The 20,972-nt window shown below is 40.8% G+C and overlaps 1 protein-coding gene across 3 annotated transcripts in view; it reads right to left on the bottom strand.

The window, feature by feature from the left end:
- Positions 1-1,762: 1,762 nt before the first annotated feature.
- Positions 1,763-20,972, bottom strand: part of PREX1 (phosphatidylinositol-3,4,5-trisphosphate dependent Rac exchange factor 1) — a 227,157-nt gene continuing 207,947 nt past the window's right edge. For 2 of the 3 annotated variants that reach the window (XM_032767343.2, XM_032767345.2), the window contains exons 27-40: positions 20,546-20,634; positions 19,961-20,043; positions 19,161-19,251; positions 17,299-17,427; positions 15,873-15,914; positions 13,251-13,468; positions 12,349-12,448; positions 11,024-11,167; positions 10,134-10,248; positions 9,529-9,595; positions 8,484-8,671; positions 7,075-7,177; positions 6,348-6,415; positions 2,353-4,070 (exon numbers count right to left, since the gene is read on the bottom strand). In XM_032767343.2, coding sequence (XP_032623234.1) covers positions 4,028-4,070; positions 6,348-6,415; positions 7,075-7,177; positions 8,484-8,671; positions 9,529-9,595; positions 10,134-10,248; positions 11,024-11,167; positions 12,349-12,448; positions 13,251-13,468; positions 15,873-15,914; positions 17,299-17,427; positions 19,161-19,251; positions 19,961-20,043; positions 20,546-20,634 — 1,480 coding nt within the window. In that variant the 3' untranslated portion in view covers positions 2,353-4,027. Of the gene's footprint in view, positions 4,071-6,347; positions 6,416-7,074; positions 7,178-8,483; positions 8,672-9,528; positions 9,596-10,133; positions 10,249-11,023; positions 11,168-12,348; positions 12,449-13,250; positions 13,469-15,872; positions 15,915-17,298; positions 17,428-19,160; positions 19,252-19,960; positions 20,044-20,545; positions 20,635-20,972 lie in introns of all 3 variants that reach the window. The other variant, XM_032767342.2, reaches the window with a different exon arrangement.

Raw genomic sequence — 20,972 nt, 5'->3', positions numbered from 1 at the left:
CATTGCCTAAGTATTTACCATAGTTATCTTGGAAGCAGGTCTATTTCAAATAATGCATTCCGTACAGTGTAACTGTGATAGTGAGTGTTTTATACCTTCAAGTCATTTTACAAACATGACTTAATAAATCCTCACAATCCCCTGGAGAGGTAGACAAGCGAGCATTATTATGACTGTGCCTTCATACTGATGGGGAACTGCAACAGATTGGTTACAGGACTTCCCAAAATCCAGAGAAGGTGTCAGTGTCGCAGCAGGACTAGAACTTGGAACTTTGAATCTCCCCATTCTATGATCAGGTCACTAGCTCATGACTGTCTTAAGCATTTGACACAAGAGAGGAATATTTCCTACTAACCAGAAACATAACGGTACTGGCCATTTTTAAAATGTTCTGCCCCCACTGGAACTGGGTCCTCTTCTCTTTGGGGACTTTTTGCATTTCTGGAGGAGGAGGAGGAAGGGCATGATATGTCAATGTCCTGTTGTGATATCACCTTTTTGCAGACAGATGCAGGAGAAAAATACTGTTTTCCGTAGTCATACTTTTTAAAAATATTTTGCAGACAAAATACACTCTTGTTGAGGAAACAATTTTTTAATTTCACCTAGAGAAAGTGGGGCAAAGGGGAACTATGACATTTTTTACACACAAAGCTTAATTCAGATGTGTCCTTGACCAAATCTATGAATTCTTGTGAGAATCTCAGTATTTGTGTCTGCAGATTAATCATATGGAAATGGATAATGCTGCTACTATCCAGGCCCAGATTTTCAGAAGTGGCCTCTAATATTGTGGTTGCAACTCTGTGCCCATAAATACTTGCACTCACAATTTTGTACATGCAGTGATATCGGCTAATTGGACATTGAATGGTTTGTTTATAGGCACAAAGCAAAAGTTATCCAAGTGTTACCTGTTGTATCTGTAGTTTCTTGTGAATGCTAAATTGCAAGTGTGGAATTTTGCCTACAGAATGAAAGGCTAGGTTGAGACTTACCTTAAAATTGGACCCATGAGGTATTTAATTTGGATCTCACAGCCTTTTCATATGCAGAACTGCCACTGACTTCTTACCAACTCTAAAATCCAGATCCCGAGCCTGTTTATTCAGAACATCTAGGATCAAATGAGCAGTAATGCTTTGTTTCTTTAGTTCCAAACAGAGAAGAGTCCATTTAGGGGGACCCCGCTCAACCCTCCACACACACTGATACTGTAAAGTGGCCCTCTATGATGCATCATGAAGAGGGAGGCTGTTTGGCCAGTGCTTGCACACACAATGCAAAACCTCAGGGACAAAGCAGGAGACAACTTCAACTATTTGCTTGTCATAGCCAGCCAGAACAGATGTGGCCTAGTTGCAGGGATACCCTGGAGTCTGACTCTGTTTTCAGTCTTGAAGATTCTATAGCCTGAGCCTGCTCTGTTGACTTCACTTGTAGTTTAGCACGAGCATAGCCTTCTTACTCCAACTGTGCTCACTTTTTCAGGCCTGGCCTCAAACTTTGCAATTATACAGTCTCAGAACTGCTCTGTCCTATTTTTAATAAGAATTCTGAAGTGAAACCACATCTGTGGGTGGTACTGCACAAACAGGAAGAGCTCGGCACTGCAGAGTCAGTTTGATCAGATGTCAAAAACAACTTTTCCAAACACCTTCAACTTTTGACCTTTCATAGCTCTGCAAAGTCCTTAGTTCTTTGTTGTTAAACAGAATGTAAGGGGTAACTTATATAAATAAAATCATATCTTCTTTCATTGTAATATAAACCAACTTTTAATAATAAAATGTTCTAGCATGTATTTAATGAGAATAACACATACATTTTAATGTAAAACAGTGCACAGTGTAAATGCCCGTAGATCATCTTCTATGCGCCTTCAATGTCTGTATGAACTGCATAAATGTAGGTCAGGATCCTCATCTGGCAGTGTAAATCAGATCCACTGAAGTCAACAAAACTATGCTGATTTACCCCAGGAGAGAATACTAGTCCCTGTATTTTTATTTCTTGGGTGTTTGAATAGTTTTTCTTTACATATCATTACAGTTAGTTTTAAGTTAGGGGATTTTTCAAGAAATACCATTTTTTTCAACAGCAAATGGCAAGATTAAGTCTTCCAAGACTATGAAGAAGCACAAATTGTTTTGAAACAATGTTCTGCTGATCTGACTGCAGTGCAATGGATTCTATAGTAACTGACGCCTGTGTCTGAGATGTAACAGGAGATTGACTCACATAAGCCTCAGCTGTGGACTCAGGTGAGTCAGAAGGAATATTTAAAAGTAAATAAAACAAACAAAAGTGTATTCTTCCCTCCCAAAAAAATCAGTCTGAGAATGAAAGAAACACAAATGTTAAAAACATTTAATAATTCAGGAAGCCAACACAACCCCTCAAAACTTGTAGTAAGTTATTTTGTGCTAGTTGAAGAAATCAAATTAAAAAAAACCTTTGCAGCTAAGTGGGAATAGATGATTTTTAACTTAATATTTGGGATGGATTGGATTGTTAACCAAATAAAACTGGAGTTCATTAATGCCCTGTTCAGCAAAAACAAAACAAAACAACAACCTCCAGGCCCCCATCCGCCCCCCCAAAAAAACCCTTAATTCTCTAGAACGTCCATCACGCCAAACAGTTCCTGGAGTCTCCCAACAATGAATTGTTTTAAAAGAGACTATGGCTTTTCTATGGTGAAAGAGAATAATGTTAGGTTCCCCCACTGCTGTGGAATTTTGTTAGATATAGGTGAATCATCATCAAGGCACTCACTCCAAAAGAACATTATTTCTGGCCTGAGACTGCTGACATTCTCAATGAGTATCAGCCAGTAATTTGGAGACAATTACTGCACTAATGCTAATACTGATAGAATGGAGAACAATTTTGAAATAGGAAAAAAATAAAGTACATTATATACATGATTCCTTTTTCTTTTAACTTAAAAGCCTTCCTAATACATTTTAATAACTGTATTAAAGACTACTTAAATACCGAAATATTTTAAATAATGTAGAATTGTTTCCAGTAAACTGGGATTAGCTGTGTAATTGCCAGCATATTGGTCCCATTTTAAACAATATAATTTTTATTTAAATCTTGTATATATAATATGATCCAAAACAGATACTCCACTCCACATAAATAACTATAGTTCTTCTGACCTGGTTTTTAAAACTACATCTGTTCAAATAATCAGAGTATAGGACTGCAATTTATTTTCTTTGTAATTTCTCCTAAAAAATCCTTCATTGCCAAACTCTCATGTAAAATATTATTGTATTTCCAGAATACATTATAGGCCATTAGTAAAAAATGTTAATCCCAAACCTGAACACTACAATAAGTAAGAGGAAGTAATGGTGAGTATTATGGAATGTACACTCTGCAGCATACAGAGATTGGTTCTCAGTGGGCTGAAGAGGAAAATGACTCTAGAAGAAATACTTTATATTCATATGGAAATAAACCAGAAACTTGAGCTACTCATTGTTCAAAAGTGCAGATCAGTATGTTAAATCAGTGGTATTTCTGATGCTGTTACTCAAGACCACTGACCAAAATTATGCTGGCAATGAAATGGATGCCAGATACATATTGGGAGAGTAGATGTGCTTCATCTTGCTTTTGCTTTACAGATCCATAACTTCAAGGCCACAACTTTCAGCCAGTAGCACAGCTGAGTCATTAGTAAAGCTGCAGTTTCTTGACATGGAATTGCTATTCCTTCTGGGCATTCTGACAGAAGGCAGTTTGTTTGTCTCAGCTCGAGGGTGTTCATGGTTAGAGAACTTCTCCAATAAGCCAAGGAACCATAAGAATCTTTGCCCATATACTGTAGGAGTTCTCAGCAGGTGAGCATCGCAGATTCAGCTGTCTTACTAAACATGAGACACCCAGCACCATATCCTCCCATCTCCATTTAACACCACCAGTGTCAGTTGACATGGGTCCTCGGGCAGGGTTGCTCTCAGCTGAACACTTTATTGACTCCATAACATGGGTGTCTCTTTCATTTTTATAAGTCCCCATCTAAAGGTGGCTGACACAGCCTGTAGAGTCTATAAGGGAAGATTAAAAATTGGTGTTACATGGCATAATGATAATAAAAAGCTGTTAGAATTAGCATATGACATTAAGCTTTTTATCACTCTAAAATGCACTCATTCATAATCTGACAGGAAAAATTCAGCTAGTTGTAATTAATCATTCTGCAAATTAAATGTGCCATTAGAGAATTGCTAATTAAAACACAGAGGTGTTATCTTAAAAAATGACTTTTATTTTTTGAGACCTTACTCCACCCCACTGCAACCCAAGTCAGATTTAGGCCTTTAGCAGTTGGCAAGCCATAAATTATTATTTTTACTAAATTTTTTATTATATGGCCTGGACATTTTTAATGGCGACAAGTCTCATTCCACTGTGATGCCAATCAATGTACTTGTCAATATGGTTGATTTACCTTTGTTTACAGAGACATTTAAAAATCCCAGAAATTGGCGATAGACAAAATGCTGAAAGTGGGAATTTTTCCGTCTCCCAATTGCATGATGGTTCTCTGTAGTATATTTTCCAGGACTCTGGCCAGTTTAAGTTTAAATAACTCAAATGATGGGGCCTTCCATAACTTCCCTTCCAAGATTATTCCACAGTCTAACAGGCCTCACTGCTAGGAAATGTTTCCTGATACTTAGCCCAAATTCAGTTTACCTGAAATTAATTTACTTTTGCTCATTTTCATTCCATTTAGTCTTATGCACATCACACTGATGAAACTAAATAGGAACCTGAGTCTCTCGGCTTTTCAAATGTTTCCTAAAATGAAAGGCTCTTTAAAACCCTAAAATCAAATATAAGGCTTTTTTGCCTTCACTCTACTTTTTAAATCACAACCTACAGCTCCAGTGTTATTTATCCTGAATTACTTCAAACACATTACACCTTTAGGATCATAAAAAGGGATCTTAGGTAATCAATATTCATTAAAAGGGGGAAATGTCACTGCTGCTGGAATTGCGATGCTTGACATTTGGGATATGGCACGGAGTCACATGTAGACAGTGCATATTCATCCTTTATTGAGCTGGCACAAGAGGGGGTGAATGTAGTAGAACCAAAATATTGTTCCTTGTGAAAGGTCTCTGAGAAAGCAAAACCAGGCCAAACTGTGTTACAGACAACTTCACCTCATCCACCAACTACTGTTTTCATACAACATGCCTGAAATAATTTTCTACAAGCATCTAAAGGGTGCAATTGCTACTGAAGGTGGGAAATTATTTAGGGTGGTCCAATGGGGTATAACTAAGAGAAACTGGATGAAAAGGAAAAATTGACACTGAAATATACTATGGTCTAAGCCCCATTTCATAGGACTTTCAAAAGCGGATCAAACACTATAATAGAATAAACCTGCACTGTCCAGGAGTTGCTGTATACCTAAATAATCTTTTCCACTGCTCATTTTAAGGGTCAGAGCTGACTTGCCTTACTCAAATGAATCCCATTAACTTCCATAGGAGCAGATGACTTCCAAGGGTTACTTGCATAACTGAGCAGGATTTGGCCCTAGCAGTCTATAAATGTTCAATGAAGCTATAAAGAAACCCTCTTCTCTCCTCTAGGTCTGTTTGGGAGGAGGATGGGGAGGACAGAGAGAGGGGAAATAGGTTAAAAAAAATCTCTCTCAGAAATAAAGATAGTAAAAACCACCTGAAATTATGTCCTTCGGGGAGACACAATGAGTATCTTCAGCTCCTATTGGAGTCAGTGGGATTTTCAGGTGTAAAGCCCCTCTCAAGATTTGACCCTCAGACAACAACAGAATGGCTATAAGTTTGGGCAATTGATTCTTCTAGGAATTGCATCACCATAAATTCACTCTGATTTGAGTTGCTTGCTCTTAAACCCACTCTGCAGTAAATCATGAGACACAAAGGCTATTCCAGACACTTCATGGGGCTCTGGCCAAAGTATTAGCTCATGAATTATCTTTGCATAGTTGCAGTCGGAGCTGCCATTCAAGAATTTCTGCTCCTCAGCATTCCACAGATAACTGACAGCCACTGAGCTTTAGCAATTCATTGCCGTTGTCAAAGAAATCAGCAGTGATGTTTTATTTAGAAAACACAGGAGGCCTACAAGTTAATGGAGAGTGACAGGGGATCTGAAACAAAGCTTTTTTAATACTGGTGCATTTGGGTTTAGTATAGTGATGGCTGGGATAGTTCTGGGTATTGCTGCTGAAGAGCTTCTCAATTTGAGAAGGAAATGTCACAGCTGGGTGCAAAGATGCAACACAAATATTCAGATAACATATACTGTACATAACCTACCGGGGTGCAGACTGCGGCATCTGATCCATCACTTTGAGATTTTTAGCAGAGATTTCAACCCTTGGTCCCTAAGGAAACACAGAACTTATGGCATTGATAATATCAATAAAACATCTTACCCTTAAGGGAAAATATTGTAACAGGAGTCTGATTTCTATCTGACAATCCATTAACTACTTTTAGTAGCTCTGGAATCCACTGGGTAGGTACATCAGCCATCTGCGTTTCCTTAAGATGACAGAAGTCCTAAAGCACTTTACAAGCGCTATGGTCTAACACTAGGAGATTGCCACCATATAGTGTTGTATGCATGAGAACATGTTATGGAACATACAGGATGTATATAAGTATACTATATGGCTTACATTTTCAAAGACCAGCCTCTTTTTCTTTTGTACATGTTTGTACACATATTTTACAAGGGCATAAGCCTGCACATTCTGTACATTTTTTGAACATCTGTGTACACACTTTAAATAATGTAATCCTATGTATGCACCTTAAATAGCCTAATGTCCACACATGCAAATGTTAGAATTTGCTCCTGCAAGGTATACATGCAGTTGTACAAATTTTATTGTGTCTGGATGTGAGTGTGTATATGCAGAACACACATCTCCACAGAGAAATTAACTGGTATCTCCACAAAGAGGTTCCAGGGATTAAGATAATGGCATGCAGGTGATCCAGCTAAGGAAGTAGTAATAGAAAAAACCTAAATACTCACTTGCTTTCTCATGATGTCTGTCGCCTGCATGATACATTTGGGTAAAAGTCCATGACTTCGAGCCAGTATGGCTGCTTGTTCCAGGGACACACTCAATGTACTTCTGGACATGGGTACATAAGGGAATGATAAATCCACAACCCATTTTTTAAAATTACTTATGACTTTTAATAGTGTCTTGCGTTACGACTTTTAACAAACCTACTTAGCTAGTAACTGCAAATTAACTTGGCCACTGCACCATTTTTTATGTTTACTTTCTGGTTTCTTATCTAAAAATATATAACCAGTTATAAGAACAGGAGTACTTGTGGCACCTTAGAGACTAATAAATTTATTTGAGCATAAACTTTCGTGGGCTACAGCCCACTTCATCAGATGCATAGAATGGAACCTATAGTACGGAGCTATATATACATACAGAACATGAAAAGGTGGAAGTAACCATATTAACTCTAAGAGGCTAATTAATTAAGATGAGCTATTATCAGCAGGAGAAAAAAAAACTTTTGTAGTGATAATCAAGATGGCCCATTTCAGACAGTTGATAAGAGGTCTGAGGATACTATCACTATGTGAGGATTATCACTACAAAAGTTTTTTTTTCTCCTGCTGCTAATAGCTCATCTTAATTAATTAGCCTCTTAGAGTTGATATGGCTACTTCCACCTTTTCATGTTCTGTATGTATATATAGCTCCTTACTATAGGTTCCATTCTATGCATCTGAAGAAGTGGGATGTAACCCACAAAAGTTTATGAGCAAATAAATTTGTTAGTCTCTAAGGTGCCACAAGTACTCCTGTTCTTTTTGTGGCTATAGACTAACACGGCTGCTACTCTATAACCATTTCTGCAGCCCAGCTCAGTGACACCTCTCCTACACCACATAAGCGCATGAAGTTACGCTGTTGTGATTTCAGATGGTGTTATCACATGGCTGTGTCTCATTGCTGGTGGTTCATGTAAGTGTCTTCCATGAGCTAAAAATCTTCTGAAAATGAGTTATTGTTAACACTGAAATTTTGGGTCATTTAATAAAATGGTTTTATTAGCGTCTGCAAAAAAAGATTTTAAAACCATTTATTAGAGGAGGTCACCTCTGTGGTTGAAAACTGTGTTGACTGAAAGACATATGCTCTGTGCCCCCCCCAGCAAAGGTTATTAGTAGTTGCATTGGGACATCGAGTCTCAACCACTGTACAGCAGTGCTAGAAGTCACAGCAGTGCTTGATGTCACAACCCATCTTAAAATAAAACTTGCCAACAGAAGGGCTTTGTTCATTCTCATTCGTAGGGGGCCCCTCTCTCTCTAGCAGTATGTAACTAGCTTAGATGTGTTGCTTAGATTCTTATACAGAAGAAAAGTTGGTATCACAACAGTACCACGGATGGTTTCTTAAATCTCACCTCTGCATCCCAGTGCCACACATGGCAATCTGACAGGCTCCGAGGCGGTAACAGAGCTCTGAGGATATAGGCAGCAGCCCAGCTCCTGGTGTGTTACTACTAGAGTATCCCGACTGGGTGGGTTTTGTATTAATAAAGGACTTCATCAGTCTGCACAGCTCATCCATTGCATTAATGGGGCGAATAAGCTACACAGGAACAGTGAACACATGCATCAGTGGCATATTTACTCCTTCATTTATATAGACTTTTATAAGAACTTTTTTCCTGTGTCTAATACTCTGTGAATCCTTTGGCACCTTATAGACTAACAGACGTTTTGGAGCATGAGCTTTTGTGGGTGAATACCTACTTTGTCAGATGCATGTATTCACCCACGAAAGCTCATGCTCCAAAACGTCTGTTAGTCTATAAGGTGCCACAGGATTCTTTGCTGCTTTTACAGATCCAAACTAACACGGCTACCCCTCTGATACTTAATACTCTATGGTAACAGCTCCTTGGTAGATCTAAAGTAACAACTATTCACAGTAGATATGATTTTTAGCACAAAAAGTGAGGACTTGACAAGGGTTTGAGACAGTCTGTTGCAAGTGAACACAAATCGTATCAATCTACTTTCCAGTACATGTTAATAACTGCACTGACGGGAGTCCCTGAATCGTCTCAACTATAATAAAAATACCTGAATCTCTGTATGCTTCTACAGCATGCACAAACATTCACACAAAGCATCTGCCTCAAGTACAGACTGTGTTGATTACTGAAATGAGCTTTAGGAGAGGGCTTGGGAGATGTTGCTTTTATTGTACTGTAAATTGTGAACAAACTTCTCAAAAAATTAGACAAGTGATCATTTCTAAACTGATTGCAGGCATCACATTTCTGAGTGACCGAACTCTAACTGAGCCTCAGACAGGCTAATTCAAGACCTTGGGGCAGGGACTGTGTTTTTGTTCTGTGTTTGTATCTCACCTAGTGCTAGAGAGTCCTGGGCCATGACTAGGGCTGTAAGGTGCTACCACAATATAAATAATAATAATACCTGGTCAATCTTCACTGCTGTTGTATTGGAATCAGTAGGCAAGTTGGATCTCTCAAGGTAAAATGTCCTGCAATTAGCCATTAAGAATTGGATTAGTTGGTGAGCATCTCACTTCACTAAGTACTGCATAACATCTCAGATGGATATGAAAGGAAAGTCCTGTGATCCAAGATGGTGTATTTTCTTACTGAAGCACTTGAATTGTTTCTTTCTATAGAGATTAAAGATTAACAAAAAGTCTTTATAGTTTAACTTTAGCTCCAATCAAAAATCTGAAGTCCAATTTAGATGGAAATTGCTTCTGACACATTCCTATATTCCAGGAGGAGTTTATAATTAAGGCTATTTTTTGCTAAATAATTTAAGAGGTTTTCAGTACACCAAAGATTAAAAAAAAAACAACCTTCTGATTAAAAAACAGTATGTGAAACTTAAATGGAATATATTTTTTCCTAGAGATCTCCTTTCCATATCACTGGCTTCTCCACAGAATCACTGTGTACAAGACACGAAACCACCTGGAAAGAAAAATCTGTCTGTGAAGGGTCCTGAACAAACAGCACCCTTTCCTTTTTTATTAGGGGATGGGAGGAGAGGCACATTACCTGAGTTTACGGTAATATTGCTGCACTTTTTCAAGGGAGATTCCATTAATCTGTTGCGGGAGTTCTTCAAGAGATGAATCACCTGGCTGGGGCTGGCTATCTGGGCTTTCAAGAGCTAGAAGGAGACAAGATTTTTAATAACTATATTACTCTGGCTGTCATTTTTTTCATTTGATTGTCTCTCTAGTTCATCCCCCTACTAGGGAGTTGCCAAAACATGTCAAAGACCAACTCATGTGAAAAATAAGATGAAGTGAATTTATTTCCCTCAGTGGGGATGTCTTCTGTGAACCACAGTTTTCATTATGACACCTCAAAGAGAAAGGGCTACGATGGTACCAGATCACTGGAATATGGTCATAGTGTTATTGCACTGAAGGAAGTATCCTATGCCATATGTCGCAATGCAGGACAGTGGTTTAGCTGGTCCACACGCGGTCCCTTGACGTTCGGCCCAGATGATTCTACGAATACACACATATGTGTGCACAGAAAATGCATCCTTTAGAAATCCCAGTCTGTGGCATAGGAACATGGACATTTTCAGACTGGATCATACCCATGGTCTGTCTAGTCCAATATCCTGTCTTTGATTAGATGCTTCAGAGGAAGGTGCAAGAAACCCCACACCAGGCATCTCTGGGGATAATCTGCTCCCCATGAACATCTCAACCTAACGGTCTTACAGCATATTAATCTCCCAACCCAGTATATCAGATTGTCATTCTGGGGAGAGGTCAATTTTTGCCTCTTAAAATATTTTCAATGGAGTTGTCAGTTTTGTTTCAATAACAAATTTATGGTCATTCTGTAATAATGAACCTTAAAATGTTTAGCAACTAATTAGATTCACATCACTTGTTTTTCTTGGTCAAGAGTTTTGTGGGCACCTTTTGTAAAGAGCACTGTGTGCAGCTTCAAGCTTCCCCCATTCTGAAAGCGAGATGGCAGTTTGGAGAAGTAGTAGCTGTCAAGGTAAAAGATAATCTTCAAGGCCTGCCGACTTCCTTCAATGTGGTAGAAGATGTGAGTATCTGGGGAAACAAAGATAAAGACATTTGTGTTTTTCTGAAACAGCAGTGAGAGACTAGCAATGTCTGCGCATGTCAGTCCATTTAATAACATCTCGTTACTGACATGTTAGAGGTGGCAGGCAAGCGAGGGAAACGCTATGCTCAGAAGAAGCACGTTGTTTACAAGATATGCCATCAATTAACATGATGTTTGATACCATCATGCTGATTGCTTTGCTTATACGTAAGATCCCTTTCCTCCACTGTGTCTTTCTTTTCTATCAGATCTCTAAACACTTTGGAGCAGGGACTGTCTACTTCTCTGTATTCGTACAGCACCTAGCACAACAGAGCCCTGTTCTTAGCTTGTCCTTAGGCACTAGTGCAGTAAACATGGTTAATAATAATAATAACAACATCCTGTTATGTGAGCTTGTACTGGATAAACATGGCAGGAGTGTGTGTCCTTTCACTTGCCGAACGGCTAGTGAATTATAAACATCTGTCTGGAGCTGCTCACTCCAGCTGTCATGTCTCTGCACGTGCTGGGCAAGAAACACAGGAAGGTTCAGTGGTTTCCAACTGTAGAGATTTTACAAGTGGCATCATCAGATGCTTCAGAGGATGCGGTGAGGCTGACACTACTAGCCCTACTCTCGTGCAGTCAATTAACAGGTCTGGAGGCAAGGTCCTCAGCAATTACTTGCAGTTATGATTATAATTTCTGTTACGCTTTAGCCACTAGAGTTCACAGACAGACTAATACTATTCCAAATGACAGCCATAGGATAAGGGGCTAAGCAGATATTCCAAAATGGATAGTCAGTCTGATAAAAGATAGCAAGGGATACTCGTCTCACTAAGTTTCTCCACCTTGCTCACATGAGGCAAGTCCGAGCAGTAGTCCTGACTATGAAGAAAGCTGATTGGCTATGATCCTGTCCTACCTGGTCCAGAAAACAGGGCAAGCTGATGCGAGTTATCATTTTAGGGCCCAATCATGCAATATAACCTTGGGTGTGATGCTGCGTGACTTTAACTCCCATTACATTCTGTGGAAGTTATGGGAATGCGGCACTTCACATGAGATACTCAGTGCTTTTCAGGATTGAGCACTTCTGAAGGATTTAATATCATGGAGTAAATTCACCAGCAATACAGGCAAGAAAGAAGAGTTCATAGAAAAATCTAAAAAACCTCACTTGCTACGAGACTTTCGTCCAGCTGCTTGAAATAAAAGGCAACCTTGTCCAGCTCAGACAGAGTGACTGAGATGTCTTCTAGCATGATGCGCTCTTCCTTCTGCGGTGGAAACAAACACGAATGGGTAATCTATCCAAAGGGAGAGTGGGCATAAATGTGTCTCACTCCACAGTTCTTGTTTTTGTCAGATCTGATTTCCCTTCATAGTTTCACACTCATTTTCCTTCTAAAATTATTATTTTTGCTTAGATCCTGCCGAAGTTGGTCACATTTGCCTGAGAGCTTCCTACTTGACACAGGCCAGTGGATTTTACGAGTCCTGCCCTTCTCATACTAGATGTGGTGCCTCCAGGTCAGGCTTGGAGCACATAGCTAGGGCAGCATGAAAGAAAGCTTTCAAAACCACTGCCTGTGTTGAACCTGGGTAGTGACTTCAGTCTGCACATGGAAAAAGGACCAGATTTGCAATTTGCTCTGAGCTCTGGGAACACAACGAACCATTTTTGACTGCTTGTTAAAATTCATTTTCTCACCAGCAGAGGTCAGGTCACACACACTTTCCTAGCAACTGTGAAATTAGTCCACAGTAGAGAAGGCAGCATTACTCCAGAAAAAGAAACCTCTCTGGCAAAATACCAACCTGCCCCTTCTGTATGGGGCAGGCTGTCTATTATCTTTCAGTAGTGAAATGTGTTCACCTGGTCCAGGCCAGTAGTTTGGCATTTGTGGGGATCAGTGTGTGATGGGTAGGCTGTTAGGATGAGAATAACAGAGGGTTCCTTGAGGGGGTAGGAGTTTCCCTATAGATAAAGTCAGAGGCTCTGGCCAGGAGGTAAGTAGGAGGGAAGAGGTCAAGATTCACTGTGGAGCTGTGAAACCCATTCTTTAGCATCTCTCTTACCACACTAGGGGACAGCAGGGACTGGTAGTGAAGTAAAACCCCAGTGGCTGCTATCTGCTCCAGCCATTTCCTGCTGGCATCCCTGCTGCTCTCTTCATACTCCCCGTTGTTGTTGTATCTGTAGTTGAGAGCAGCCAGCAACTGCTCCGAGAAAGTGCAAATAGCAGCCACGAGGGACTGGCAGAAAATGACATCTCGTCTCAACTGGAGCTCAGTATCTGCCAGAGAGAAGGGAAGAGAGTCACAAAGGAGTCCGAGGGAGTTTGTCTGAGATGGAATGGAAGGCAGTCTCTGTATGACCTTTGATTTGAGCTGTCACCTTGCACTGGCTCCTGCTATCTGTCCCCTATTGGGAGAGGCTGGGGGTGTGAGAAAGAGAGAGGATTTTCCAGCCCAGTCTTCCTTTTGTTTCCCCCCATACAGATGCCCTGTGCCTACTTGTCCATTTGTCTGGATGCCAAGGGCTAGATGAGGCTGCCCTATGTCATCAATGCCAGACCTGGCCTGATCCCCTTCATTGACAACTGTATTCATGAAACAGGGTCTCCACTATTAGTGATGCCACTTCCCCTACCTCCCTTGTTATGAAGGTTTCCCATACATGATGTCCATTAATGGTACCACTTGGTTCATGTTTGTCTGGGGGAATCTCCACAGTGTTCACTGTGCTTCCACTGAGCTTGCCAGTCAGTCTTATGCTGGTCAGATAAACTGTCACACTTCAGGGGATTGCAGATTGTACAAAGAATATGCAAAGGGCAGAAAAGGGAAGCACATGAATAAATGAAGAGTGGCTTCCTAAGCACCTTGGGTTTTTCCTGATATGCAGTAGGTAGGTTATAGCAGCCTCTCTTGTTCCCAAGAGAGTGTTTTTACAGAATGAAGCTGAATACATCACATGGAGGCTTTGATGATACAGATTATTTTTATAAAGCACTGAATGCAACAATGAAAGAACTAAGACAAGCAAGACCAAGGGCCAGATCCTCAGCACAGGGCAAAGAGGGTTCAAAGCTGCTCTATCGACAATGGACTCCCTAGATGATGTAAAGGTGGCACAGCCAGCTCTACACCTTCTCTGTAGGTTGTTCCATAAAGGGCTGAGAAGGAAGGATAGGACGGGGCGGAGCCAAAACCATTACAGCTCTATTTACACCAGGGTCGGTTTGGACCCCAGCCAGCCCCCGGATTGGAGGAAGCAAAAAGGTGGCTTAGAGCCACCTTTGCCTCCCACCCTCACTTAGTGTCACTGAGAATCAAGCCCCAGATTTTCAGCCATCCTTCAAAATGATCCAGCAAATGATGAGGACATATTATTTGTTATTATGTATTGCCTTTTTTTACAGATACAAAATATGGCTATTCAAATGTGCAAATGAAGTAACTGTACAAATAGGGAGAGAAAGTTATCCGATTTGCCAGTGTGTGTTTTTTTCCCTTGTAATGATAATGCCTGCAATGTATGCTGGTACAAATTTAGGGTACGTCTACACTGCAATGTAAATCCAGAGTTCAGAGCTCCCAGGACACTATGGGTGGGGAGGGTCCGAGTCTGAGTCAAGTCAGGTCCCAGAGTTTGCAGGGTATACACAGTCCTCACTGGATACGTGCTCTGGGAATCTACCAAAAGTGTCCCCCAGTCCCAAGGGTTGAATATTTTGTCCTCTGGACAGTCAAGTTTGGTGGATAATCAAGTTTTCCGACACTACAAAGAGCTAGAGTGGTCCCATTTTGGGAGGGCGCAAGGAAGTCTGGGATATGGGCGGTTGGACTCAGGACTGTATAATGCAGTGTAGATGCTGGGGCCCCACGTTTCAACAGGTGCTAACCTAGGTTACAAATGAGTGTAGACACTCAAATGCTAGGTTAACAAACCCAGAGTTTGCTACCTCAGCATCTTCTAACCCTGGGCTTACACTGCTGTGGTCTTAGCCTGCTCCTATTAAAATCAATAACAAAACTCCCATTGGCTTCAGTAAGGCAGGATCAAGCCCTTAGGATTTTGCTATGTAAGTTTGGCTCTTGTTAACACTAAAGGGGCTTATATAGGTGCACTGAGGAAATAATGAGCTGGTTAAAGGGGAAATGCACATCCTAAAATTATGCATAAGGCAAAACCCAAACTCCTTATCTTGGTAGCCTGCTTGAAAAGAATGACAGGCCCACAACCTCATAATGAATTGTGCAATAGCGTCTCATTTTTTTTGCTGCATGTCTCCACCACATCAAGAAACAGTGGAGGCCAACTGGGAATGAGGCTTACACAAGAGGAAGAAGATGAAGAAAGGGCAAAGGGACACGGTGCTTGATAACATTTACAACATGCCTGGTGATACAGGACCATAAAACGAGCAACCCCAAGACTAAGCAAGACTGAGCAAAACGGAAGTAGGAAAGAGCTGCCCAGCATGAGCACAAGAAATGGCATAATGTCATCAATAGCACAGTTGAACCAGATTTGCAAGCACACCACTAGCTGGATAATGTATTGTGATCTCTGTGACTGGACAGAGCGATTCAAACATACGCAGGCGTGTACACATGCCAGCCAAACTACACACTTTAGGACATCTGCCAGCATGGCAAAGTTTGCCACCAATACCCCAAACCAGAAGCCCTTACCTGTGCATTTTAGCAAGGCCAGAAGCAGTTGATTCTTCCCATCTAGAAGAGAAAAGAGACGGAAGGACCTGATAAACATGATGCAAAGGTGGATTTGATTGTACCCTGCTGACACCTCTCTCCATTTCTATTTAGTCTAGAGTTATTCCTTGCTATAAATGTTTGATTAAGCAGGGAGCGAGGCATAAATCAGGCACCTTGATAGATTAAATGCTCCATCGACTACCATGAATTATTGGGAACAAATTGCACATGTGGAGGAATCCCTACAGAGGTGATCTCAGTGCTGGGCCTTGCACTTGAGAGTAGACATCACGAGACTCAGTCATCCTACTTGAATCCTACCGATGCTTTTTAAGCAAGGCTTTTTGTAAATGTAACAGTTCAGGGAGTTACAGGGACTGATTACATCCATCTCCTTCGCTCACCTCCTTTCAGAATCTGCCTAGTCTTTTTTCTATTTCATTTTCTTTAAGTGTTTTTTAAAATTACACCAGCAAGCAAGTCACTCTGACCCAATTCAGTCCCTATAGACTTCAGAAATAGACTAAGAGAATTAGAAAAAAGTTCCACATGATCATTCAATCCACAGTTTTGGTGCTGTAATAAATCATCACTGGGAAGGAAGAACAATAACTCACTCTCCCCACTCCCCTCTAAAATCCAGGTCTATTTATTTCAATTATCATATTAAACTTAGTGTACAAAATTAACTGCCAGGCTGGGTAACCAGAAGTCTACCTAGTACAGCATCTTGTCTCTGCTGGTGGCCCATATCAGCAGCTTCCAAGGAAGGTGCATCAAAAACAGTGCTTAATTTGTGCCAGGGCTTGCCAGAGCTAAGCACCTCTAGGCTTGACAGTTCATGGCCCGGGCACCTCTGGGCTTGCCGTGTCAAATTATGAAAGTAAAAAAATTCTTGATCCCCAGCACCTAATTGCTTGAGCCCTGGCACCTCTTTCATACGAATTAGACACTGACCAAAACTCTGCAGTAGGCAGTTACAGAATAACCTGCCCCTCAGGAATGTTTCCTCCTGACCCTGATAGTTAAGACGTTGGCTTATGCTCTGTAGCATGAGGGCAAAAATAAAGCAAAAATCGGATATTTCAAACCCATTCCATTTTAATATGTTGCAAAGTTGCTGGGAACTTAGGGAAGGAAGATTTTTCCATAGATACAATTTTTTATCTTAACAATCAGGTATGGGCCAAAACCAAACGTCAGAACAACCCCAAACAGTGGAGATGTTTGGCTCCAAATTCTGCAACTGGTTTTTAGCTCCCTAACGATCTCAACAAAAACCTCGGATCCGGCCCCTCCCCTTTTTATTCACTTCCATGAGCTTTACAGCTTGTGCTCATCTCTAGAAACAAAACATTCCTTTAACACTGAATGGATAAATGACCACCCTGCATTCACAGACCTTCCACATGTTTTTGAATGGTTTCAACAAGGTTCTTGATACGCAGTGGAAGGTTCCAGGGATCTTCTTGGACACTGAATTGAATATTATTCCGGCACCTTATTGTGGTTTCTTCCTTCTGTTTAAATTCTGCAGCAAAGGAGAGAAATTAGTCCAAGCAGTGGAGAGATGCTGCATAACTCAGAGTAGCTTATTAGCTATATAATTTGCCTATAGGTCTAACCAATGAATACACTACCTACAGCAACCATCACCTGTGAGGGAATTTCTTAAATGGATCTGATGCAGATAGAAAAAAAGCTTGCTATTTCCTATAGTCTTTTTAAAAACAGAGTCCTTGCTTGTTATATTTTCAGCATCATACACAAAAATTAGGCATGCAACTCACATGCACAATGCACTGGAATTGTGTGATTAACTTCTTTTGCAATATATTACAAATATAGCCCTGAGCACCATGGCTGCAGAACTAAGCTCAGCATTCCCCTCTGGTTCTCTCTGCCTCTTCTAATGTATAGCCAAGTATGTCTGTGTCACCTTCTGGGGGAAATCAGACCAACACATACTTAAGGCTGCGGCTGCTGGGAACGTATAAGCTAGTTAATATTCTGCTTTGCTTCACCAGGTAGAAACCCATGTATTTTGAACTGAAGAGGGTAAATTCTATTCCTTATGATGCAGTTATGTGGTTTAGCCAAACACTCTGGTGTCAGTGATACTGCAAGCCAAATTACTGTCTCCAAAAAGAGAGAGGATGATTTGCAAGTTCTCACCCATCACTGAGATGTGACCACGGTAAGCTCTCCTTTTTATGCTTATTTGCAACTCGGGATGCATTAAGAAGGTAATTTGGGCAGAGATTCCCACTGACTATAATCAGGGTTTGTCTATTCCTGTAGTGTGATTCCTGGTGATTAATATGAGACCATCCTGAAGCTGCAGTGAACTGAAAGGCTCTTTCAGTGCAATTGAGTCAGTTTGAACAGACAAGTCTATGTTTAAGTGAAACAAACAAAATAAATCTTGAAGAAAATATATACAGGGTGGCTGCTGTTTCCTTACTGCATTCAAAGAGTGTAAGGGCAGGGATAGGTACTCTACAGCCATTGAAATGTCACAGGAACATGGCTTTTCAAAACATTTCCACAGTGTTCACAGGAGCCTCTCCTAACTCTGAAGAAGAGTGACTATGCAAGCTGCCCATGTAGCTAAAAACAGGGGATAAAAGAAAGAGAGAGAACCCTTGACCAGAACACCTGAAGATCAGCCAAGATAACAGAAGAGTTTAGGTTCCAAGAGGAAAAGGAAATGCAGCAAATGTTTAAGAAATAAACACCAATCTTTTTCAGAGAGAAAAAAAAACATTCTGGTCACCAAACTCATGAGGCCAAATTCCCATCATCCTCTTTGAGGAAAAGAAACACAGCATCATTTGTGCTCTCTCTGGGAATGGGCTGATTTCCAGAATGTGTGTTGGTGTTATGTGCATGGTGTTACTCTAGCAATTACTCATCCCCAAAAAGAAGTGGAGTAGTTCCTTAAGCAAACTTATGCAGAACTTTTGGGTGTCACAGAGCTGCAGCTTGTTAGGGTTGTGCTACAGAGGTGAGTCCTCCAGGATGTGTAGAGATCCCACTGAACAGTACAGAATACCAACAGTCAACATGTCACTGGTCATTTATATGCACAGTTATTGTGACTGCATACATAACTGTTGTAACTGTGTGTGCAAATTATGTGTGCACAATTTTGTACATGAACTTGGGTGTACTGACTTCTGAACCTCTAGTTCTTAATGTTAAGGGCTTGTTGTATTCTGGGAATTTACATTATTTAATACAACCAAACTGCTTTTCTTTTACCTTGCAAACTGTGGTCCATTGGAAAGTGCTTGGTTTCTTCAAAGGCCTTGATTATGACTGATCCTTTGAGGAGTGCATTGATAGCATCCACCTGGAGCAGGAATTAGACTAGGTCACTCTTAGTAAAACTCCAGGAGAATTTTTGAAGATGCCACTCATTGAGGAAAAGAGCAAAAAAAGCTGCATTTGCTGCATGTTGGCACTAACACATTCACTTAAGCTAAGCTGGATCCTCCACACCAGAGTCTAGATCCATTAATTTTGATGGAAATCTCATCCTTAGCAAATATAATTAAACCATTCCAACCCTCATCTCTCCCCAGGAGCCTAGTATGAATTTATGTGTATGCAGTGTGGGCATGAAAGTCATGATCTGGGCTCTGGTGAACAAGGGGGATAGAGAAGAACAATTTAGCTGAGGTTATAAATGTGTAAAGGCATCCTTTGGTTACATTCTTTTCCTCTAATAGGGGGCAGTTTTTCCCAAAATTCTGTCCAGGAGATCTACTGCAATCACTCATAACGAGAAGATTTCACTCGTTGGTTTTCACACATCTGTTTTCAAAGCTCTTTGTCATGAATCCAAAGCTGCAGGTCACCCTTGTCCTAATCACACAGAGTGACTTGAAAGTTGGTGGAGACAAAACTGTTTCCTCCAACTATCTCACATCCACTTCCTTGCATCTTACTCCAAAACCTTGTTAGTTGGATCTCCACTGAGATATGATTTGGTAATTTCTGACACTTTGTTCTGTGATGTAGTGTACGCTGCTTCATGTAACTGTGCTAGTGTTCTGTACCTGGTTAAAAAGATGCTCAAGACATCCATGGAGTTTGTCTTGTTTGTCCAAAGGAATCCTCATGTCACTGGGAAGTTCGTCACCTAATAAAGGAAAAATGAATTTTTTTTATAAATCATTTAATCAATTTGGGTCTCACATCTTGTGTGTGTTACGGCACAACCAAAAAAGCACTGTGACAGTGGTTTTAACGATGAAGAATATTATTCCAATACAATGACCCTGAAGAGATCAGTGAAGACAAACTGGGTGGCTTGTGAGTTCTCCTTCCCCAATCCACAGATCAAAATATTTGTCAGACTATGCAAATACCCTCTGTAAGCAAATCAGCAACAAAGGACTCTAATCTGGCCTAATTTCTCCTCCACACACCATGAGTACAATGGTCCACTGAGGAAAGAGCAGACCTCTAACTCCTTAATTATTATGACTAGTTTGTTCTGTGTTCCTCTGAATGAACCACCTTTGCAACTAAGCACCCTGGTAATAACAACCAGCAAAGCTATAGATGTTTAGCCAGCCATCTCATCTGATGTCGGAGAGCCTCTTTTATTACTCCTGGTTGATAGCCAGGCACTCACTCACCTGATCCCATCTCGTCACTGCCCAGGTAAGAGCTGTTACTCCGTACACTGGTGTAGGAGAGCACAGAGTCCCGGTTACTGTTACACTCACTGGAAGGAGAAGAAAGGAAGATGCTGAAAATGTTTCCTTATCCAGGGTCTTGACTCAGTTATCACTTGGTTTATATTCAACCCTGTTATCCCTCAGGGAAGTGTCCTTACTCATTAATGAGAGTTGACTTAAGTAGGGACTGAATAATACTAAGGCCTCCTGATTTGGCTAGTAAAGGTATGTCTACACTGCAGTTAAAAACCCACAGTTGGCCTGTGCCAGCTGACTCGGGCTCAGGGGCTGTTTAATTGCAGGGTAGATGTTTGGGCTGGAGCTGGGGCTCTAGGACACTGTGGGGAGAGAGGGTCCCAGAGCTTGGTCAACGCCACAGTTAAAC

Source organism: Chelonoidis abingdonii, chromosome 14 (assembly GCF_003597395.2).
Source record: "Chelonoidis abingdonii isolate Lonesome George chromosome 14, CheloAbing_2.0, whole genome shotgun sequence".
NCBI classification, from domain to species: domain Eukaryota; kingdom Metazoa; phylum Chordata; order Testudines; family Testudinidae; genus Chelonoidis; species Chelonoidis abingdonii.
The sequence above is the reverse complement of the archived record's forward strand: the minus strand, read 5'-3'. Positions and strand labels throughout refer to the sequence as shown.